The sequence below is a fragment of the Rhipicephalus microplus genome, chromosome 3, assembly GCF_043290135.1.
Source record: "Rhipicephalus microplus isolate Deutch F79 chromosome 3, USDA_Rmic, whole genome shotgun sequence".
Taxonomy (NCBI): Eukaryota; Metazoa; Arthropoda; class Arachnida; order Ixodida; family Ixodidae; genus Rhipicephalus; species Rhipicephalus microplus.
Genome location: NC_134702.1, coordinates 96,009,340 through 96,033,992, shown reverse-complemented (window position 1 = coordinate 96,033,992; position 24,653 = coordinate 96,009,340). Strand labels below are relative to the sequence as shown.

The window sequence follows — 24,653 nt, the reverse complement described above, 5'->3', positions numbered from 1 at the left end:
ACGCATGAACAGACGCACGCACGGACGGGTGGATGAACGCACGGGCGGCCACACAGACGCACGCATGGACGGACGGAAGCAAGAATGAATGAACGGACGGATGCTTCGCCCCACTCTCCATCATTCACTCCATGGATATGCTGCCATTTTTTTTCAATTTTTGCACAGCATAGATGGTTACCTTAGCTGATACTTTTTTTTCTAATAAATCGTCTCACTCTTTCTGTGTTTTATTCCTTTTATTCATTTGACGTTGCAATCGACAGTGTGGCCAACCCCCTTCGTGGGTTTTGAGATACTTTCCCCGAGGCTAGGTGTTGGGAACCTTTGTGGCGATAGGCCAAGTTGCATGAAGCCAATTTGGCAGCCAACAAAAAAGAGTGGGTGGCTTCACAGGCAATGACAAAAAAATTTGGCCAATTGACAAATGTACAATACTGCAATAAAAATTGCTTATTTTCAGCACAAGTGTACTATGGTTGCAATTTAAAAACACCAGTTGGAATGTCAACTGGAAGTGATCATTCTCTGTTCCTTACTCACCTCTCTTCAGAGAGAAACTGCCAACGTGGGTCTTCTGTGCCGAGAGGAAAAGGGGGAGGGGGAGTCCCGACAGCGTGCCGTGCCGCAGGTTTTCAACCCCTTCACCAGGTCACCAGGTCACCAGGTGGTTGCGGTGTCATCATATTGCCGCATTCAACCTGCAGAGGAGAGCTCGCACAGCCAGAGAAGACGAAGCTCTTGCCCGGTCCTCTTTACGAGCGCCTTTCATTTTTAATTAAAGTGAGCTCTTCAATATCGACCTCCTGCTGTGTCTGCGTCGTGACACTGGTGGAGGAGCTGGGTACATGTCCAGGACACCTTCCAACAGCCCAGGATCTAGTCCACAAAGACTTCCGCTCGTCGAAACACCCGTTCACCGCGCCAGCCGCCGCCTGTTAGGCCTGAGCCCAGAGTTCAGTCCTTCGACGGAAAACATGACCCTACCGGGAAGCAGTTGCCCCACCATGACGAGCCCAAGCATGACACAGGTGACTGGTTTCACCCCTAAAACTCCTGTGGACTTCCATGGCAACTCATATGAGGACGCAGATGACTGGCTTGAGGAGTTCGAGCGCACAGCCAACGTTAACGGGTGGAACGCCGCACAGAAGTTGGGGTACGTGTATTTTCCTCTTCAAGACGGGGCTCGCACGTGGTTCACGAATCGCGTGTGGTCAACGTGGGACGAGTTCCGGCGGAAGTTCCTGGACACCTTCGCAAACACCGAAAGGCGGGAGCATGCACAACGACTCCTTGAATCACGGATTCAAAAGCCCAACGAGTCTGTTGCTATGTTTGTTCTGGACATGGCTCGTCTCTTTCATCGAGCTGATCCCGACATGTCCGAGAACAGAAAGATCAGCCACCTCATGCGTGGTGTTAAAGAGCAGCTGTTTGCTGGTCTCGTACGGAACTCACCTTCAAACGTCGACGAATTTTCAAAGGAGGCGACCGCCATAGAACGCGCCCTACAGCTACGGTACCGCCAGTACGACCGTCCAAACAACAGCGGACAAATCAGCGCAACCGCCGTGACCACGGTGACTCCTGACGAGCGTTCTTTGCGTGACCTGATACGCGAAATTGTGCAAGAAGAGGTGAAGAAGCTCGCCGCCACACCAAATGACTGCGCGATTGCGTCGGTCACAGAAGTTGTTCGCCAAGAAATAAGGCAAGCGCTTTCACTTCCCGAGCCGAACACTGAAATAGTTAGGCCAACATATGCAGATATTCTCCGTTGACAGCCTAGATCTAACGTGCCGCCACCTCAACAGTACCACCAGCAACAGCCGCCGACAGTGCCTTGGTACTACAGGGAAACGTCGACGCCGATGCGACCCCCACTCCGCAAAACCGACATATGGCGTACCCCTGACTACAGGCCCCTGCGCTTCCATTGTGGGGAAGCAGGCCACTTCGTGCGGTATTGTCCTCATCGCGTTGCCGGGTATCAAAGATTTCCGTCCACTACCCCTCGGCGCTATTTCGACGGAAGACGCAACGTTGAAACGAGCGCGACGATCCCGCGAGACTTTTCTCCTGGGTTCCGGTCACGCTCGCCCTCCCCAGGTCATTTTCCCCGATCTAATAGAGGTAGCACCATGGACATGGCGAGAGGAAGGTCTCCCAGTCCACGCCGGGGAAACTAAAAGCAGCGACCTTAAGGGGGAAGGTTGCGAATTGCCGAAGATTTGAAAATCCCCCATTGCCGCCGCATGAAGTGCCACACATTTCGAATGAACCGACGAAAGACAAGATTGTCACCGCCGACATTACACTTTCAATTGACGGTCACGACGTGACCGCATCGGTCGACACTGGTGCGGACTTTTCAATAATGAGTGCGAATCTGGCCGACCAACTCAAGAAGGTAAAAATGGAATGGACGGGGCCGCAAATTCGAGGAGCCGGAGGCCAGCTGCTGACACCTACCGGAAAGTGCACCGCACGAATCAAGATCGGGGATTCATCATTCGTGGCAACCTTCATTATTCTTTCTGAGTGTTGTAAACAGGCCATCTTGGGTATGGATTTCCTGTGGGAGTACGGTGCCATTATAAATATACCGGACGGTGTACTGACCTTCTCAGCGGACCATAGTGCAGCGCTGCAGCGCAAGCCCATGCGCGTGATTGACGACGTGACCATGCCACCGTTGTCATGCCGCCTCGTCTCTGTCACGTGTAACACGCAGCATAGTGGAGAAGGTGTCGCGGAACAAATATCGACGCTTTTACTCTGTCGAGGAATCGCTATTGCCAGAAGTCTCGTCAGTGTAGTGTCTGGGCAAGCAGAGGTCCTGTTGACAAACTTCAGCAACGAGCGTCGACACATTGCAGAGGGTACCACAGTTGCATACTTCGAAGAAATTGTAGAATTCCGCGAGTGCTTCGCAGTACAACAGGCAGAGACGCCGGCCGCTTCAACACCACTGCCTGTCGACGTGAGCACAGATTTCTCGCCAGCGCAGAGGCAGAGTCTTCTAGATATTCTCGGCCAGTTTGAAGATTGTTTTTCGTCGACCTCGAGAGTAAATCAAACGAAGCACCGAATTATAACGGAAGAGACGGCAAGACCAATTCGACAAAACCCATACCGCGTGGCACCGAAAGAACGGGAAGCAATCCAAGAACAAGTCCAGAAAATGCTCAATGATGACATCATTCAGCCGTCAAAAAGCCCTTGGGCATCACCGGTAGTGCTAGTTAAGAAGAAAGACGGCAGCTTACGCTTCTGTGTGGACTACCGCAAGCTGAACCGCGTGACAAAGAAAGACGTATACCCACTACCGCGTATTGACGATTCACTTGAAAGGCTGAGGCATGCACGCTTCTTCTCGTCGATGGACCTGAAAAGCGGTTATTGGCAAATCGAGGTCGATGAGCGGGACAGAGAAAAGACTGCTTTTGTTACGCCTGACGGGCTTTTACGAGTTTAAAGTCTTGCCCTTCGGATTGTGCTCAGCCCCAGCAACATTTCAGAGACTGATGGATACCATCCTATCAGGCCTTAAGTGGCACACGTGTCTGGTATACCTCGACGACGTCATTGTTTTCTCACCAACAGTCGAGGAACATCTAAGACGGCTGCTATTAGTATGTCGAGCAATACGGTCCGCTGGCTTATCGCTGAAACCTGAGAAATGTCATTTCGGTTTCAAGGAACTCCGATTCTTAGGACATGTGGTGAGCCATGAAGGTGTTCGTCCGGACCCCGACAAGATCGACGCCGTCCGAAAATTTCCGGTGCCAACAGAAAAGAAGGCCGTAAGACGTTTTCTTGGCCTTTGCGCCTACTACCGCAGATTTATCACCAATTTCTCGCACATAGCGTCGCCCTTAACGCGCATAACGAGAGACGATGTTCCATTTTTATGGGGCGAAGAGGAACAAGCAGCATTTGACGGTCTACGACAGCGCCTGCAGACACCCCCTGTGCTTGCTCACTTTGACGAGGACGCTCCAACAATGATCCACACTGATGCCAGCAACGTAGGTTTAGGCGCTGTACTCGTCCAGTGGCAAGACTCAGCCGAGAGAGTGATTGTATATGCAAGTAGGACGCTTTCCCGTGCCGAGTCCCATTATTCCACAACAGAAAAGGAATGTCTTGCTGTAGTATGGGCAGTTCTGAAGTTTCGCCCATACCTCTACGGCCGTCCCTTCCACGTAGTCAGCGACCACCACTCTCTTTGCTGGCTGACCAACTTGAAGGACCCATCCGGTCGGCTAGCGCGCTGGAGCTTACGCCTACAAGAATTCGATATGACGGTCGTCTATAAGTCGGGACGACAGCACTCTGATGCTGATTGCTTATCCAGGTCGCAAGATGATGTCTCAGAAGATGATGACATGGCATTTTTAGGAGTGGTCGACACGGTCACCATTTCGTCTAAGCAGAAAGAAGACAGTGAGTTGCTCCCTGTTATTAATTTTCTTAACGTCCAGTGTACAAGCGTTCCCAAGATATTTGCAAGGAGCCTGCCATCATTCTGCTTGCGCAGTGGTGTCCTATACAAGAAGAACTTTGCCCCCAGCGGAAATGCCCACTTACTTGTCGTCCCGACATCCATTCGCGATGAGATCCTGAGCGCTTGCCACGATGAGCCAACCTCCGGCCACCTCGGATACACGCGCACATTGGCCAGAATCCAACAAAAGTACTACTGGCCGAAGCTTCCAGGCACTGTAAAGCATTACGTCCGCACGTGTCTCGATTGTCAACGACGAAAATCGCCACCTTTAAAACCAGCCGGATTGTTGCAACCAGTTCACGTGCCAACCATGCCTTTTGCACAAATCGGAATGGATCTCCTTGGACCATTTCCGACTTCGCACACTGGAAATAAGTGGGTAATTGTCGCTATACGGACTATCTTACTCGCTATGCAGAAACAAAGGCTTTATCAAGTGGAACCGCAGTAGAAGCGGCACGATTTTTCATTGAAAATATCGTTCTGAGGCATGGTGCTCCTAGAATTATAATTACAGACAGAGTTACCGCTTTCACGGCCATGCTCCTCAAGTCAGTGCTTGATTTGAGTGGAACAGCGCATCGAAAAACTACCTCCTACCACCCACAAACCAACGGCTTAACAGAACGCCTCAACAAGACAATTGCTGATATGCTTAGTATGTACATCGACGTGGATCATAAAAATTGGGACGACGTTCTACCATACGTGACGTTTGCTTATAATACGGCGCAGCAGGAAACTACGCGGAGCACGCCATTTAGTCTTCTTTATGGCCGTGAAGTGACGACAATGCTTGATGCCATGCTGCTGCACGACTGCGAGGATACAGAAACGGATGTTCAAGCCTTTACCCAACTAGCTGAAGAGGCACGGCAGCTAGCACGCGTGCGAATCGCCCGACAGCAGAGTTATGACACACAACGTTATAACCTGTGACACCGATACGTCACTTATCAACCAGGCGAGAAAGTGTGAGTCTGGAGCCCTATTCGCCGACGCGGCTTTTGTGAAAAGTTATTGAAGAAGTACTTTGGTCCCTACAATGTTATACGGCGCCTAAGTGACGTGAATTATGAGGTCATCCCTGACAGTTCCTCGCAAGCTCAAAAATCTGAAATCGTACACGTTGTGCGGATGAAGCCATATTGCAGTGAGCCAGTTGCGTAATACGTCAACTACATACACCGCGTATTCTGTAGCCGAGCATCGGGTCGATGCTCTTCCTGGAGGGAGGTAAATGCCGCATTCAACCTGCAGAGGAGAGCTCGCACAGCCAGAGAAGAAGACGAAGCTCTTGCCCGGTCCTGTTTACGAGCGCCTTCATTTTTAATTAAAGTGAGCTCTTCTATATCGAACTCCTGCTGTGTCTGCGTCGTGACAATATGAAAGAAACAAATAACTAAAAAATGGATGCACTTTCCTACTGTAACTATGCCGTGGTAAAGAAGCAAAACATTGGGCTTGCGAGAAATTGTGAGTCATTATCGTCTCTCCCTCACTACTACAGCTTTCACCATAACCAATATTACTGGAGTAGTGAGTGAAAGGCCCCCCAGTAACCAGCAAACCTCGCGTGCTTTCTTGTACCCTTCCGTGAAAAGGAAAAAAATCTGCACGTGAGCAGCTTGTTTCGTGGCCTGGTATAGAAGAAGAAGTGAATTCATTCCCGGGCGCCATGTCGGACTCCAGCAAGGCCTCACCAAAGGACGTCGAACGTGAGAAGTTGCGTCAAAAGCTAACGCCGAGGCACCAATTTCATCGTAAGTAATGATTTCTCTTTTCGCTCGAGTCGTTAGAGCAAGTGGTTGTAACATTGAAAACTTAGTAAAGGAACTGAAGGATTGGGTGTGTCGGTACACGGTCGAGAGGGCAAATCAGCGCAACCGAAAGGAGGAGACCGAAGAGAGCACACAGAGCGATGAAGTTCCAACAATTTATTGTTGGATAACAATTAGAAGCTCAGCGCTAATAATATTATTACTATTATTTAAAAATACTGCAGGCCCTACTCGGGCCCAAACAGGCAGGAGTGCGAATATCAATAAAAAAAGAAATACCCACAATAAAGCTTAGAACTATCGACAACTTAAGTAGTAAACCACAATTAACAAGGAAAATAAAATTAACAAATAAATATGCTTCGCAATAACAAACAGTAAGAAACACAAATTTCAAAAACACGCACGTAGAATATTTCAACACATGAGATGGACGCTATGCATAAAAAGTGAACGCCAGAATCAACTGCAACAGAGCTGTTAAGCATACACAACGTGAAATATCAAACGAAAAGCTATTTAAAGACACAAAAAAATATTCAGCTGCGTTAGCGTTTCCTACTTCTTCGGGTAATTTATTTCATTGCGATATAGCATGTGGAAAAAGGAAATACTGATGTATATCAAAATTACTAAACGGCTGCTTGATTGTTTTGCTATGGTTTGCACGACCAAACCACATGGGGGGCTCAGTTATGTAGTTTTCACGTGGTATTTTGATTGATAGAATGATTATTTGATTGATTGATTGATTTGCGGGGTTTAACGTACCAAAACCTCCATAAAATTATGAGAGACGCCGTAAAGGAGGGCTTCAAAAATTTCGACCACCCGGGGTTCTTTAACGTGCCCACAAATATGAGCACACGGGCCTACAGCATTCCCGCCTCAATCGGAAATGCAGCCGCCACCGCCGGGATTCAATCGCGCGACCTGCGGGTCAGCAGCCGAGTACCTTAGCCACTAGAGTATACAGTGGCGGGGCACGTGGTACTTTGTAGTGACCTTGGTACACCTGATATAAAAATTTCAAGCTCGATACAGTTCTGCGATGAGCTAGTTTTTTTTTCTCAATTTGGCCCTATCGCGAAGAAACGACACACTGAAACAACGTGAGTATGTAGTGTATATATAAGCCTCGAAGCCAAGTTTTGTTCTCTGATTTCCGGATCAAGTACTTTTGGTGTGGGCTGCAGATCAGATCCGCATATTCTAATATCGGGAATGCACCGCGGTGGAAGGTCTAACCTGCCGACCTGAAGGTCGCAAGTTGTAGCGCGAATGCTCGGAAGTTTGTTAGATGATATAACTAGGCCAACTTTCAGCACTAGAACGACTTCACGTAATTCTGAATCACTGCGACATTTGTCGGGAAACCTGACAATAACTTCGTGTTTGCTTTACGCAGATACAAGATCGTGGGACCTTCTCGGCTATTTCGTGCCACTGTACCTCTCCCCGTTTCTCTACTTTGGCGGAAAGGTAAGTCGATTTGTGGAAAACTTAATTACATCTCGCCACACGCTTTACGCGGTGCCAACACTTTGAAGAAAAACGTACTCGCAGGTGAACGTCTTTTTTTCTTTTAGTGGAAAAAGTGAAGGTGATATGCAATCTAAACAAATGTGGATCTGAAGTATCAAAGTAACATGACAACGTTTGAAATCGCTTCATTTGCGTAAGAGATTCTTCACTTAATTTGCAGGACGCTGAAGTAGCTTAACCATGAGGTTTCGTGAAGGAAGCGATAAAGTAGTTTGCAGTTCAGATTAAAAATATCGAACGCGATGACGTCTAATAATCATAAGGGCAAGCTGGACAAGTTGGTAATTAAACATAATTTTGCTCAGCGTAGTGTGACTCAGACGGATGAATAAAAACTAACAAACGCAGATAAGCTCTGACTGACAAGTCTTTTTCCCTTCACAAGCATGCATTTTATAAGTACAAAAAGATGATCAAGTTGCGCTTACATGTTGCGAAAGGATTTCATTAATTTATATCATTCAAAAATCGCACTTCATTTTGCAGAGAAGTCGAGGCCTGTTGTCAGTCAGTGCTTGTCTGTGTCCGTTTCTTTTTGTCTTCTGTCCGGGTCACCCTACTTACGGCAAAATTATGTTTAAAGCGTTGAAGAGCTCGTTTTGGTGAAATTTGGGTGTCGGCGTCGTTAATTGTAAGCAAAAAATCGGCGTTGCGCGGAAGCGAGAAAGCGCGATGAATAGAAATAATAAAAGTCATTTTGTATGAGCTGCAATCTAACTCAAGTGAAGCTACGCCAGCGCTCAAAACTGTTTCGGTAAAAAAAAAAGAAAAGTTGATCATATCCGTGCAAAAGTAAAAAAAATAACAGTGAAGCTGGTTAACCTTAGGGGCTTACCCCGACTTTTTTGGTTGATGTTAGGTCTTTTCTTGGTGTGGACAAAATAGAGTGGAACCACAGCCTTTCCCAGACCATGCAAGAACGTCCAATCTACAGCGACAAAACTAGCGTGTAAAGCTGGCTGTGGCACCACCAGTAGAAAGCGCTGGTGTTTCTTAGCTCGTACTCGGCTTGCGTCACGCCGGGAAACTCGACCCGGCGTTTGAGCGGACTGTCTTCACCGGATGGCGCGGCTGATAAGCTATGGCGACAATAGTTTTTTGTAGATACCCAAAAGATATTAAAGTTCCGCAACAAAGTCGAGGTGCCCACCGAGGATATGGCTGGCCAATGAAAAGGCGATGCAAAAGGGACCGAATCGTGCTATCGCCTTTTGCTTTTGAAGAAGCAGCTCAGTAGTTCTACTACCTTCTTGTCGCTACCTTCGGGTTATACCAGTATTAAACCTACTATACTTAAGCGCTTTCTCGAATAAAATGCACCAGTTTTTGGCAGCACCTCTTTCCGTGTTCTTTATGCGGTGACGTCGCTTTTTGCATGCTTTTTCACGTCCTGAGTCATGTGTTTATTGAAAGAATTTGAAATAACCATAACGAATGATTTGTTGACTTCCCAGCAGAAACAACTCCTGCTTCAATTCGTTCTTTTTATTGCTTCGTTTGCCGGGCCACCATTGCAGGGCGCCTACCTTTATGGGGCCTTTCTCCCGTTAAGCTGGTGGCTGGTGGGCACACTGCCCAAGGCTCTTGCGGGGTTCGTGCCCGTGGTGCTCCTGCCGCTGCTCCGTTTGGAAGCGGACGACAATTTCGTTGCACGCTACTACTCTGTGAGTTGATCGATTTATGCCGAACGCTCTAAACTCAATAGCTGCGCCATGTCTTCAAATATTTTTCTAAATTTTTTCTACTGACATTAGCGTTAGCTCAATATTTCCTCAGGCCAACTCTGCATGTACAGTTTACCCTTTCGTTGAGGAGCCTTGAATGTGCAGCGATTTCAGGCTCAGCAATGCGCATATTGCGATAGCAATTATATGGGCACATTCGACGCGTCTTTCCCGTCACCATCACGTTCCGCATAAAGGCCAAATTGATAAGGTACCCCACGCATCGTAGGTTTTAACCGCACGTAGAAGCGCACGATCGGCGGCGACGAAAGCAGCTGAAGCAGACATCAAACGAGCCGGCCCATTTCTCTGTAGTTCGGAGGAAGCATGCGATGACATCATAGCCCGTTTATTCATACACCATCAAATGCTGTCAAAACCGAGTGAAAACACTGCACCCGCCTTGATGAAGCATGAAATGATGTGGAGGAGGAGGGATCGGTGGTGTCATTAAAAGTGTTCGTGGTGGGGGATGGAAAGGGGGCCTAATGTCAGTTGCTTCAACTCTGCTGCGCACACAGCCTGTGAACCGAGATATCATGACCAAGACATCGCCTCGAGATCAATGGAACAGAGCTCTTCTTGTTTGGAAGCTTAAACGTCTACCTAGCATACTCTTTTGTGTGATTGCATCCATTTCAATGCGCAAAGACAAGAACTCACTGCAGCTCTAGATAGACTGGACGATCGGCCTTTGTTGGAACAAAGGATTCTGGGTCATTGGCCGAGCCCATCCTCCGCTCAGAAGGCTTTGAAAGCGTTGCGGCGCTTTTTGCGGACAACTGGCCTCAGAGACAGACTTTAGTGTCTCATACTCTTTGATGTTGTCTTTCTTCTGTCGCATTTTTTTTGTAATTTCTCTCTCTCTCCGCAACATTTCTTTTCAACATATTTCAATCCCCTCACCCCTTTCCCCAGCACAGGGTAGCCAGCCGGTCTAAGAACTGGCTAACCTCCCTGTCTCTTCGCTTAAACTTTCTCTCCCGCTCTCCTCCTTTGAAAGTAAAGCTCGCTTGCTTGTTTGATCACTCACTGCAATGATTATTTAAATAACTAAATAATTAATAATAAATAATTTTGTTATAATCTACTCACTCACACGGCTGACATCAACAAAAATAAAGTCCCATGACGAACTTTGATCAGAAAAAATAAACGAGCACATTTCATCTCGTAATAAATGAGCAGAATGTTCATAAGTTTGCACGTGCGATGGTTTCAGTTCACTTTTCTTAGAAGTGATAGACAGTAAGGAGCTAGCTTCCCTCACCAGGTGGTTAAAATTTCCGGAGCCCTCCACTACGGCGCCTCTCATAATCATATGGTGATTTTGGGACGTTCATCAGGTATCATCCCTCGATAGAGTGGCCATACTCCTTTACCTCAGAGTTTTGCAGAGTTCCCTATTGGCGCGTTCGCAGCACGACGTGCTTACGGCGACGGCGCTCTTTTTGCTCGCTGTTCGCACCAAGAGCCAGCTGAGCGATCTGCTGAAGCGGATGTCACTCAACGTGGGCCTCTCGTTCGGCTTGCACGTGCGGTGGCTCTTCTTCAGCGTCTCGCTGCTCGCCTTCCTGGTCGGTCTGGTGCTATCCGAGGGCCCCGCATCCGTGCTGTTCGCGTGCCTCGTGGACACCATGATTCGCATTTGGTACGACGACACCATTCGCATGTTCAGTCTTCAAAGCGGTGCTTTCGGCATTCGGCGAGTCAGCGAAACACAGTGAGTATACCGCAGACACATCTGAGCCAAGGCGTTGCCGACTCAAGGTTCGAGGGTGGAACCGCGTTGGCTAACAGATGCTGAAACAGCACCATCTGCACAACTTTATTGAGGTGGCTACTATGTGGACAATCGGTGCGCATTTTTAAAAGCTGCGGTCTTTCTTGGAGTACTTCGCAAAAAATTCTGCCTGCCTGCCTGCCTGCCTGCCTGTCTGTCTGTCTGTCTGTCTGTCTGTCTGTCTGTCTGTCTGTCTGTCTGTCTGTCTCTCTGTCTGTCTGTCTGTCTGTCTGTCTGTCTGTCTGTCTGTCTGTCTGTCTGTCTGTCTGTCTGTCTGTCTGTCTTCCATACCGATGCCCCAAACGGCACAAAGCGATACCACAAACGGCCAACCCTCGCAGCACCCACCAATGTTGTTCAAGTTTCACCGTTCACGTTTATGCTATTATCAATTAAAAAGCAATTGTTGAGCATATCTGAGGCACCATAACAACACGTCAATATTTTGTATGTGTGTCTTTATACTAGAGAAGGCACACATAAATAATTCTGAGGACCGTAGCGTTCATCATGCTGCGCTGGCAGTGCAACGCGATGCTCAAAAGAGCAAGTGTTTCCAACGCTTTGCTAAGACTAAGGTTCTTAGATGAAAGAAGCAACTTGTTTCATCTAGCGACCTTAACAACCCGGTGGTGGCGCCTGTCCGTCGCTTTGCGTTCTACATCTCATCGCCTCAAAGACAGGCGCGCATCTTTCTCCGTGGGCGCGCACGTGGCGTACGCCTTCCTTTGTTTTCGAAGATAACCGTCAGAGCGCGCTCGTGTCTAACGTGCCTCGATGCTCTCGTTCGCCTTTGCTGAACGGATCGAGACTCTATAACGGAGCGCTTTCAGAATAAAATTCATCGATTTTCTCGTGCAGAACATCAAATACACGTTTTTTGCAATCTCTCCACACGGAAGACTACCATCTTTTGACGACATTTGCAGTGAATCATGCAGATACGGGGTCATTTTTTTCATATATAGCTACTCCGGGCTGTCGTAGAGTCATCACTATCTGAATTCATCATCATCATCATTATCATTATTATTATCATCATTTTCTACAGTCAACACACCTCCTCTCTCGCGCGTCTCATGCGGAGTTCGAGGCGCGAGCTGGAGAACGAGCACACTACGATGGCAGGGACGTCGCGGCCTGTCCGCTTCGGCACTTCGAAGTGGCCAGATTGGCCCGGCTGAATCGGCCGCCTTCACCTCTTCTCTCGTCCCTCAGACTACGGTTTCTGCGTAAAGTCTAGTAAGATAGCATTGTCCCACCCTTCGTACTATGTCCCCTGTGCGAGTGAAAGCGCGCCATCGCTGCCACCTGTCACGGCTCAAGCGGAGATGAAACGCTGCGGCCGCCTTTATCGATTTCAACTGGGAGCTCACTATGTAGTCTATCTTTAAATGATGAAAAAAAGGGCACGCCAACAGTCGGTCAATATACAGTTTTGTAGAGACACAAAAATGAAGAAACGCGTCTGATGATTGAGACATGGCATATTGGTAATGTTAGCAGCATATGCATGAGCCAACTGTCGTTTAAATAACATTAAATCAAGTGCAAGAGCAGTTGCCTTCCTCGTAGGCTACTACACGTACCGAACTGCTAGGTATTACTTCTTTTTTGGGCACAGCAAGATAGCTTTTGTGCCTCCTCTTTTTCGCCGTTTACACATACTTAGCGCTACATAATGTATGCTGCATTCCGGTCGTTTTTCATTGTTAGTGGTCATTAATGGTGTAATTTACTCTCATGTGTCTATGTTTGACGCCTTGATATTTTACCATCATTCATTTTTTTTCGGCCGAAAAGTAGGCCTCGTTGATCATGGCGTCGTCGGCGTCTACACGAGTGATGCCAAAAATCACCGTCACGTGATGATGTCGCCATGAAGACATCACAGATCGGGAAATCTGTGACGCTATTACACAATCATTATGTCATTGTTATGTCATCACGTGAAATCGTCCCTTTGTACTGCCTCTGTGATCGCACCACCAATCACGGAGCCAGTGCAAAGCCATGGCGAGTTGCACAAATCTAGCAGTGCCCCGGATCCTAGACCTGGATCAATGAAACACTCTTTTATTGAAGGTACCGAAACCCATTAGGCGGACAAAGCTTTCGGTGGTGGGCAGGGGAAGATTAATACATTTACTGCAGTCCACCGAGTCGTCTTGGGTGAAGCATAGGGACCCTGCGAGATTCCCTGCCTCTTATTATGCTTCTCGCTCTTTTTTAAACCAGTATGTTTTCCCCAAGTTCACTAGAGTGAACTCAGGCGCTCAGTGTCCATGGGAGCTGTCGTGCACGGCTCTTCAGCCAGCATGGGAATGATGGGTATTGCATGGATTTGCCCATTCTTCGTTATATCAGCTCCATTTGACTTCACGTGGCCTGGAAATCCTTTGACGCAAGACGAAAATCAGCGAATATTGAGCTGTTGCACTTTAACACCTTAATATTTTAGGCTTCCCAAATCAAGTCAGTTCGCGAAGCTTAAAATGAGGCATTATATTTTTCCAAAAGAAGTGCCAAAACACAACAATAAATGGAGCTGCGCGTGTGTACCACACCACGAGTACGATGTTAAGGTCAATTCACGCACTACCTTTCATTCCCATGGTGGCTGAACGATCTCAGCATGATAGGTTTCTGTAGTTAATTTTGGGAAATTCTATGGTTTAAACATTCTGAGAGTCTGGTTGTTGGCGTACACAAACAATCTCCCTTCGCAAGAGGGTCGTGCCGTTGTCATTTTGTATACGGACCATTTTGTATACCGAGAGCAAAAGAACCACTCGTTGCTGATATAAAACCAGCAGCAAGATGGCGACCCCTACCCCTTTCAGGTGATTACCAGCTCTCGCGTAATCGCCTTGAAGGGGGAGGAGGTCGCAATCTTGCCGGTGGTTCCACATCAGCAACAAGTGGTTGTTTTTCTCGCCGCGAGATGACGCAAAAAAAAAGTGTGGTTGCTCTCTATCCCACATGATTTCGCTGCCAGCAGTAGCCGGAGCACGCAGGCCACGCGCTCCCGTGTTCTCCTGCATAAAAATTGACACTGTACATCGCTTCTTGCATTTAGCACACAGTTAGCGTACCCAATGTGAATTACGTGACGACCGTCGAGAAAAAAAACATCCTAATATCGCAAAAATTATTAGAACGTCTGGCTTCTGCAGGGGCCTACACACAGAGTATCCTCAAGCGAAAAGAAAAAAGTAGGTTTAATCTAGAGGCAGTATTCTACCGACACTGTGACCCCTCCCCTAAAGCCCATTATATAATATTGCCTAATCCCGTAAAACGAGTTGTAGCGAAAGAGAAATAGCAATTCAAGTTAAACTTTCGTTTGATTAAAAAGGGAAAAATTCTTAACGTCGAATAGCTTATTCGTTTTTCGCAGGCAAAAACACCGCAATTTGCAGCACGGCCTACACTAATCACCTCGGCTTGCTTTGTCGGACAGCGAAAACTTTTCGCGTTCGATAAAATAATATTCAGTGAGGTAGCCATTGTGGACACTAACCTTGATACTAGACGATACTCAGTTCTAACAAACGCGGGAGCGGACGCCTCGCAAGCGGCTCATTCACTCCTCACGACAAGGTGACCAACCAAAAGCACGGGGCTTCCGGGGTCATGTCAATGGTCACAGGGGACTTCTGCCCCTGCTGGGGGCCTCCGAGTCGCTGCTGGATATTCGGTGGCGCTTGATGCCAAGGCTCTTGAGAGAAGACGGTACTAACGCGTCCAAACTATCCCGGCTGATATAGCTTGGAGTGCTGTCATCGTCTATCTGCAGGGCCATCTCACTCACTGTGCTGTTCGAGTCCTCGTAGATGGAAACATCGTCCCCTTGGGACAAATTCGCTTCAATTACAGGACGACTAACAGGAGACTGGGAGCCAAGAAGAGAGCGTCAAATACCGCATCGTTAACTGCGACGCGTTTGATGAGAGGCGCCTTCTATGGCGAGGGCTCGAGCTGTGGTTCTGTGGGAATGACCATTGGTCGTGGGCTGTCGAATGAATCCTCCGTACTTTGAAGGTGTGCCTGGTTCGGGCTGGCTAAAGACACTGCGGGCGTTTGGTGTGGCGTCTGGTGTGGCGTCGCAATCCGGCAAACTTCGTCCTGGCATCCGGGCCTGGCATCGATGAGGCGACATCCTTCATCTTGGACTGCATTCCTGGTTGAAGTGGCGCGTAATTCTTGGACGCTGCCTCTGAATACGACAGCCTGATGGTGCAGGCGATGATGGCATGCAGGGCATCACAATGGTGATTTGACAGCGAACAGCCTTTCCCCTCGTGGCCATAAACGCCGTACCTTCGTCAAACCAGAGCTGTGCAATTGATACAGAAGGGCCCATTGTCTTCACATGAACGGCACACCCGCTGGATCCCTTCATAGTCACAGGTTACTCGATGGCCCGCGACCATGAAGTAGTTGGGCACAGGCGACGATCTCTTCATTTCTACCCGAACGTATCACGTCCCAGTGGTCACGGTTGGGCGCGACCCCATACGTCCTCTGCTGATGTGCAGCATCTTGCCGTAGGAAGACCATGCTTGCGCGAGGACCTCACTGGGGAAGTGGCACGGCAGGAACAGAACGTTCACTTGAGTGACTTGGGGCCCCACGGGCACGACAGCAACGCGCTCTCCTCTGATGATGAGGTGTGACGTGTTGGCGATTTGAGCCAGAGTGGCTTCTCTGTTAGCAGTGGCTTCATAGTTCCAGCCTCCAAAGTGCTGTACACAGTAGACCTCTTTGATCCCTACTATGGAAGACCTCGTGTCAATGACGTCTTCGGGACTAGTCTCCTCAGAGACGACAACGTCGGGGCTGGCTTGCCATAACGGGTGTCTGCCATCCCAGGGACGTCCTGAGTCACTTGCAAAGATGACGAGCCAACTAGAAAGGCTTGCCTTTTTGCTCTTTGCCTCGTGTTTTGTAACAAAATGTTTTATAATTTTAGAGTACTATATTGTCACGGCTAAAGGCCGGGAACAGAGGACGATGAAGTGATGAGCGTGGACAGCACCCACGGTTCCTCCGAGGAAGAAGAAGTCGAAGCGGCTGCTCTTTTTGTTCTGTTAATACAGACCTCGTTTTTTCTGGTCGCACCGTCGTCCTGTATTCTGTTATTTTCCCCTAGCGACATTGGTGGAGGTGCTGGACTTCTCCAACTGATGCTTGGGACAACTCCGCGCACTAGCACATCGAGTCCACCACCGCAATCCGTTCCTGCAGTGGATACTCCTGTCCACCGCTACAGTCGCCGACAGCGAGGCCTTAGTCCCGAGGCGATCCCGCTCGAACTCCTCCAGCAACACACCGTACCAGGAGAAATGGCTACCGGAGGGCCTTCACAGCTTACTGTTGATCAGCCTATAATTCCTGAGACCTTCCACGGTGAGGTTTATGAAGACGTCGAGGACTGGTTAGCCCAGTATGAGCGAGTCGCCAAAGCCAACCGCTGGCCCACTGAACAAAAGCTATCACGCGCCTACTTTGCTTTGGCAGACAGCGCTTGTACGTGGTACGAGAACCACGAGTCAACGCTGTCTTCGTGGGAGGAATTTCGGCAGCAAATTCTCGGGACATTCGCAAACATCGACCGCCGTGATTCTGCTCTGCAACTCATCGAGGCACGCATACAGAAACCAAACGCGAGCGTCGCCATGTTTGCGGAAGACATGGCCCGCCTATTTCACCGGGCCGACCCCGAGATGCCTGAAGGTAAAAAACTCCGACATCTGATGAGGGGCGTCCAGGAAGAGCTGTTTGCCGGTCTTCTAGCAACCCACCAACAAGCGTAGTGGAATTCGTCAAAGAGGCTACAACAATCGAGCGAGCACTACAGCAATGGCGCCGATACCATGAACAACCAAACAAAACATCTCCCAGCCTCTCTGCTTTGAATGCCGGTAGTGAGTGTTCTCTGCGCGAACTCATTCGTGAGGTCGTTCGGGAGTAGATCCGAAACCTCCTTGTGACTCCGCAAGAAAATACCATGGCTTGCGTTGCAGAAGTTGTGTGGCAAGAACTCCGCCAGGCATTTTCGTTGCCCGAATCGCTCTCAGACCAGCGGTCTGTAAGCTACGCATCAGCTGTCCGTCGACCCACTCCAGTGTCGTACAACTCGTCACCACTGGCTTATCGCGACGTCAGCCAAGGGCCTTACAACGAGCCGCGGGCCCCAGCTCCCAATCCGCCGCAGCCGCATCCACAGTACAACGTGCCTATGCAAACGGCGCCGATGTACACTCCGCCGACATCTGCATCTTGGTCGCAAGGTAGGCCCACCAGTCGACCATTCATCCGTAAGACGGACTTGTGGCGCACCGTCGACCGTCGACCACTTTGCTTTTATTGCGGAGAAGCCGGCCATATTTTCCGCAATCGCCCGTACCGTGACCGTAGACATCATAACTTTCTACAAACCTCCCCTCGTGCCTATTTCGATAACCGCCGTGACAGCAGTGCAGGCCCGCAAGCACAGCAACCCGAAGTGCCATGTCGTCGACCCCGCTCTCCTTCACCTGCACCGAACTCGCCGCCGCAGCGCAGTTACTCCGAGGTGGTCCGGGGCAGATCTCCTAGCCCTCGTCAGGGAAACTAACAGCTGCGACCTTTGGGGGGAAGGTTGCTGCCCATCGAGATGCTATCACACCCCAACATCTTCTATACGACGCGATACGACGAATGATACCGCGGATCGTACGACGCATGATACCAAGGACGATACGACGTCACCGACATCAACGGAAATCGTAAGCGCCAATCTAGACATTTGTATAGACGGACGCCCAATAACAGCACTGGTAGATACTGGTGCGGACTTCTCTATTATCAGCCGTAAACTCGCCGACTGCCTAAAGAAAGTAAGAACAATATGGACGGGCCCAAACATAAGAACCGCAGGAGGTCAATTGGTGACGCCGACGGGCGAATGTACAGCTCGAATTAATATCGGCAGTTCAGATTTCGTCGCTACTTTCGTTATTTTACCAGAGTGCTGCAAAGACCTGATCTTAGGCATGGACTTCTTGCGTGAATACGGTGCCATTATCAACATTCCTGAGAGATGGGTTACGTTTTGGACGGCCTCAGATCAAGTTTCAGATGTGCCCTGTACAGACCAGTGACGCCAGCCTTTGCGCGTCTTCGAAGACGACGTGACCATCCCACCGCGGTTGAGTGCACTCGTGGCTCTGACATGTGACACGTCGAGCGATTCTGAAAACATCGCCTAGCAAATTCAAACACTGCTATTCAGCCATGGTTTATCTATCGCAAGAGGCGTCGTAAGCATAAAATGCGGACACACGCACGCCCTTGTTACGAACTTCAGCTCTGAACGCCGACATCTAACGAGGGGCATGGCAGTCGCGTACGTGGAAGAGCTCACCGAGATGACGGACTGCCTAACTCTTGAAAAAGATAACTCAACTGATCTGACCCCCGCACCTCTATCTGTTGATATTGGCCCAAGTTTGCTGCCGGCGCAGAAGCAAAGTATCATGCAGCTTATTAACAAGTTTGAAGATTGTTTCTCTTCGATTTCCAGGGTCCGTCAAACGCCGCTGACGAAACATCGAATTATAACGGACGACATGACCAGACCCATCAGGCAAAACCCGTACCGGGTAGCTCCGCGAGAACGTGAAGCCATCGAAAAGCAGATGCGACAGATGCTTGAAGACGATGTTATTCAGCCGTCGAAAAGCCCTTGGGCTTCACCGGTTGTATTAGTGAAGAAAAAAGACGGCACCTTACGTTTCTGCGAGGATTACCGCAAGCTGAATAAGGTGACGAAAAAAGACGTCTACCCACTTCCACGTATCGACGATTCACTCGACCGACTACGCCACGCGCGTTATTTCTCGTCGATGGATCTAAGGAGTGGGTATTGGCAGATAGAAGTCGATGAAAGAGACCGGGAGAAAACAGCTTTCGTGACACCTGATGGCCTTTTTGAATTTAAGGTACTTCCATTTGGCTTGTGCTCAGCACCGGCAACGTTTCAGCGGCTAATGGACACCGTACTCTCAGGCCTCAAGTGGCAGACGTGCTTAGTGTATTTAGATGACGTCATCGTATTTTCTGCCACATTCGACGAACACGTCAGGCGACTGCACTCAGTATTTCAAGCTATCCGTTCCGCCGGACTAACACTTAAGCCGGAAAAATGCCATTTCGGCTTCGAAGAGCTTCTGTTCCTGGGGTATCTTGTCAGTAGTGAAGGTGTGCGGCCTGACCCTGGAAAAATAGCTGCCGTTACGAATTTTCCAGCGCCAACTGACAAAAAGGCGGTCAGACGGTTTTTAGGACTGTGTGCTTACTACCGACGCTTCATTAAGAACTTCTCGCGCATTGCCTCGCCGTTGACCCACCTTACCAGAGAAGACGTCGCATTCGTATGGAATGAAGAGCAGCAAAAATCATTCGACGAGCTGCGGCAACGCCTTCAGAAGCCACCAGTCCTCGCACACTTTGATGATGACGCACCGACAACAGTGCACACCGACGCTAGCAATGTCGGCTTAGGAGCTGTACTCGTGCAGTGGCAGGATGGCGCCGAACGAGTAATTGCTTACGCGAGCAGAACTCTTTCACGTGCGGAAGAAAAGTATTCCACTACGGAAAAAGAGTGCCTTGCTGTGGTGTGGGCGGTTATAAAATTCCGCCCATACCTGTATGGTCGTCCTTTCAATGTTGTCAGCGACCATCACTCCCTCTGCTGGCTGACGAATTTAAGAGACCCTTCAGGACGGTTGGCGCGCTGGAGCCTGAAGCTTCAAGAATTTGACATGATGGTGGTGTACAGATCGAGGAAGCGACATTCAGACGCTGATTGCCTTTCTCGTGCGCCATACGAACCTGCGACGGCAGAAGATGACGATACAGCCTTTGTCGGAGTTGTAAACACAGCAGCTGTCGCACAGCTGCAACGAGACGACCCCGAACTAGAACCCATAATACGTTTTTTAGAGGGTCGCACTTCAGCTGTACCAAGACTGTTTGAGAGAGGGCTTTCGTCATTTTGCTTGCGCAACGACGTCCTGTATAAGATGAACTTCACGCCACACGGAAACGACTACTTACCCGTCATCCCAACATCTCTAAGGAGCGAAGTATTGCAGGCATGCCACGATGAACCAACAACCGGCCACCTGGGTTACACGCGTACGTTGTGCAGAGTGAGGCAGAAATACTACTGGCCAAGACTGACGGCGACCGTTCAACACTATGTTCGAACGTGCCTTGATTGCCAGCGCAGAAAAGTTCCACCCGTCAAACCAGCAGGCCTCCTCCATCCTATTGACGTGCCTGTTACTCCATTCGCTCAAGTCGGAATGGATCTTTTAGGCCCATTTCCAACCTCATCAGAAGTCGCAGATGGATTATAGTAGTCACCGACTACCTCACTCGTTACGCCGAAACCAAGGCTTTGGAGAGGGGCACGGCAAGTGAAGCAGCCCGATTTTTCGTAGAGAATGTGTTGCTGAGGCATGGTGCTCCATCAGTGGTAATAACTGACAAGGGAACTGCATTCGCAGCCGAACTATTACAGACAGTTTTAAAACTTAGTGGCACATCCCACCGGCGAACAACGGCGTATAACCCACAAACGAATGGTCTTACGGAGCGTCTCAACAAGACACTAGCGGATATGCTCTGCATGTACGTCGATGTGGAGCATAAAAACTGGGACGAGATCTTGCCGTATGTCACGTTTGCCTATAACACGGCTCATGAAGAAACAACAAGAACAACGCCATTCCGCCTTCTGCATGGTCGTGAAGTCACCACTATGCTGGATGCTATGCTGCCGCACGAGTGCAAAGACGCTGAAACGGATGCTGATTATATCACTCAGCTGGCCGAAGAAGCCCGACAACTTGCACGCCTACGTAGTAGTCGCCAGCAGGACTACGATTCAAGATGGTACAACCTTCGTCACCGACCAGTCTCCTACGAGTCGGGAGAGAAAGTTTGGATATGGACGCCTTTTCGGCGCCGTGGCCTCTCAGAAAAACTGTTAAGACGGTACTTCGGTCCCTATAAAGTTCTGCGATGTCTCAGTGACATTAATTATGAGGTTGTTCCTGATATTGCGCACTCTTCAAGGCGTCGAAGGTATGCTCCAGAAGTTGTGCACGTGGTACGCATGAAGCCTTATGTCTCCGAATGAACTCATGCGTTTCCAACGAGTACAAACCGCTCTGATTATAAAGCATCGGGACGATGCTTTTTTGAATGAGAGGCTAATGTCACGGCTAAAGGCCGGGAAAGAAGACAGAGGACGATGAAGTGATGAGCGTGGACAGCACCCACGGTTCCTCCGAGGAAGAAGAAGTCGAAGCGGCTGCTCTTTTTGTTCTGTTAATACAGACCTCGTTTTTTCTGGACGCACCGTCGTCCTGTATTCTGTTATTTTCACCTAGCGACAATATTATGCAGGGTTTTCCAGGTAACTTTAGCCAGAGTTTGAAACTATGCTGCCACACGCGATGACGACGCGACCAAATGCCTGCTGCTCACCGTAGCCTGGAATTAGAAAATTTTTTGTGTTCTGAATTATTGTTTAATTAAATATGTTTAAATAACTAACTCTTATATTAACGACTGTAAATAAAAATTTCAATGAGAAAGTTGTAGATAGGTTTGCAAAACGTCGGATTAGACAGTTTTGAACTTTATATCTGTTAGGTATTAGCGTTTTTCTTCTAATTACAAATGTACGTGAAATGCAAAAAAAAAGTTCCACGTGACAAACCCGCTCGTGTGCCAGTGCGCACAGTGATTCTAGTGCTCCCTAACGTTCCGCGTACGAACGACCATAGCATTTGCCCCACTGTGCTGTCTCGACAGGGCCGCAACGATGGTGGTGGCTTCACGACGAACGCGTTTTGCTATCGGCCACAAAAACGATAACCGCTGTGACGGCTTTTTGCTGTCATGAACCGGTGTGCGGGAAGCGTGTCGTTCGTACGCGAAACGTCAGGGAGCCCTAGAATCATCTTGCGCACTGACGCGTGAGCGGGTTCGTCATGTGGTGATTTTTTTTTATTTCGCGGGCGTTTGTAATTAGCGAAAAAACACTGATACATAAGATATATAAAGTTCGAAACTATCTATTTGAACGTTTTGCGAACCGATTCACAACTTCCTCATTGAAATTTTTTATCCATCATCGTTGTTTGAAAAGTTAGTTAATTAAACAGATCTAGTTTAACTATATTTGGGAACACAAAAAATAGTCAGACTAACTCCAGGCAACAGTGAGCAACATGTCTTTGGGGGCGTCGCAATTACGTGTTCCGGCATATTTTTAAACTCTGGATGAAGTTACGTGGGGCACCCTGTTTTGTCTACTATAAAGAGCGGTAAATTCTTTCATCCAGGATATTCACGGCATTTCCTTCGTCTATCAACCTTTTCACTCAAGGCTCCCTGGGCGCCCCCATAGTCCTCTCTGGGCTGTTGTTAGTGCGCGTAACCCCGCAAAAAAATGCACTGCTGAGGCTGTGATGTCGGCTTTTGTACTCTCCTGCAACAACCAATGTAAGGCGGAAATCCTCCTCAATGAATAAAAGATAAATACTGCCAATAGAATCGAGTCGAAGATGCGATGGGCCACTTAAGTGAAGTCTTCTTTGAAAGCCCCCGGATTAAATCTGGTCAGATTTCAGAGTTATAGTGTGTGTCCGAGTATTTTAACGCTGGACTCGCAGAATAGAAAACATCGTAAACGAAGATTACGTCACCCTTTCGTCTTTTTAACCACACGACTGTAAATAACAAAACTGCCTGAAATAGTGGTGTGAAAATGTCTTCCGCGAATTCTTCACCAAGAAACAGCCTTGTAGAACTTGCTGTTAGCCACGGAGTGCTCATAAAAGTGCTGGATTGGATTGGGGATCGGATAAACTTTTATTTGGTCCTCCAAAACAAAACACAGATCACTGTGTTGCGGGCAGCTCCCACGTGGGGACTGAGATGCCAAGCTCCTCAGCCACCTCGCGGGCTTGGTGGACAGCCCAGCGCTGATCTGCCAAGGACGAGCTGCGGATTGCTTGCATTGCAAGCAAGCACGTATACGTAATTGCTTACGGACGCATTCATGCACGCACGAACAAACGAACGAACCAACGCACGAAGGACGAGTGGTTACCACGTAAACTCGTGTGGTGGTCGAATGGTGCTTTACGTTTGCCCAAGCGACGCGGGCAGGCGGACCATTCAAACTTAAAATGCAATGGATCACCGTATCATTCTGAAGCCACGCGAGTTTTAACAACTCGTTTGTTTATCAGCAGCATGTCTTCTACAAAATGTGGCCGATGCTTTTCCTTGATGCAGTGGTTCCTTGAGCGGAAGCGAGCCACCACCGACCGAGCAGCAGACCACAAGCGAAAGCTCCAGGTACCATACTGGCTCTGAAGGACGGCCGGAACCAATAGAAACAGTCGCCCTCGCGCTCCACAAGGGAGCCGCCGCAGCAACCACTGAAGGGCCATCAGATTCGACCGCAGCTGGACCAACGCGCCGCAGGCAAGTCTTGCGGTGTGATAAAAAATATGCAGAGCAGTTAATGTAAGACCAACAATGATTCCGCCAAACAATGATGCTATGAAGTTTAAAAAGCTAATGTTTACACGGAATGCTGAAGAAAGACAGATTGGAGCTAGAAACAAGAGAAAATCTTCGAAAAAAAAATAGAGCTAAGAGACTGATATGAGCACTCCAAAAAGTTTCGAAATATGAAGGAAGACGTAAGTCGGAAAATTTTATTAGGCCTATTAAATGGCCAGGTTTTTTTATGCATGACTGCGAAACCTCGATCAAAAATCAATTATTAATATTTTTCAGGAAGACACGTGCAGAAAGACAGTTTTGAGAATCCTCCAGACTGCGATAAAGTACCAACATCTTGTTCATCGAAGCAAAAACAAATGTTAGCAAGGGGGTGTATTGGGTGGTACAAATCCTCCACTCGACCCCCTCCGAAATCTTGAAACTTCGCTTTTGTATTTATACGCAGACATACATGCGAACGCACGGGCACACACAACGTGTGGTTGAACCTCCTCTCCCACCGCGAAAGCATTTCTGGCTTTTTTATTGATACTAGCTAAAGCAAAAAAAAAAAACAATATCTACAAAGAGAACCGCCTAAAAATGTAATAAGTAAGTAAACCCACTAACTCTTGCTTAGTAAAACAGCGCGACAGTCAATGAGGGTAAATCTAACTATTAACAGAATAACTGTTATCGGTATGATTTTTAGGTTCTAG

The 24,653-nt window shown here is 48.6% G+C and overlaps 1 protein-coding gene across 1 annotated transcript; it reads left to right on the top strand.

Moving 5' to 3' along the window:
- Positions 1-8,084: 8,084 nt before the first annotated feature.
- Positions 8,085-24,653, top strand: LOC142802882 (uncharacterized). Its single transcript, XM_075887958.1, has 5 exons — positions 8,085-8,123; positions 9,360-9,506; positions 10,988-11,289; positions 23,719-23,910; positions 24,647-24,653. The coding sequence occupies exons 1-5, from the start codon at positions 8,085-8,087 to the stop codon at positions 24,651-24,653; spliced, it is 687 nt and encodes a 228-aa protein (XP_075744073.1).

Excerpts from the sequence above, each read along its gene's own strand:
- LOC142802882 (XM_075887958.1), top strand. The coding sequence starts at position 8,085 with ATGACGTCTAATAATCATAAGGGCAAGCTGGACAAGTTG. Across the intron at positions 8,124-9,359 it reads AGGGCAAGCTGGACAAGTTG|GGCGCCTACCTTTATGGGGC; the intron begins GTAATTAAACAT and ends CCACCATTGCAG. Across the intron at positions 11,290-23,718 it reads CGGCGAGTCAGCGAAACACA|TGGTTCCTTGAGCGGAAGCG; the intron begins GTGAGTATACCG and ends TCCTTGATGCAG.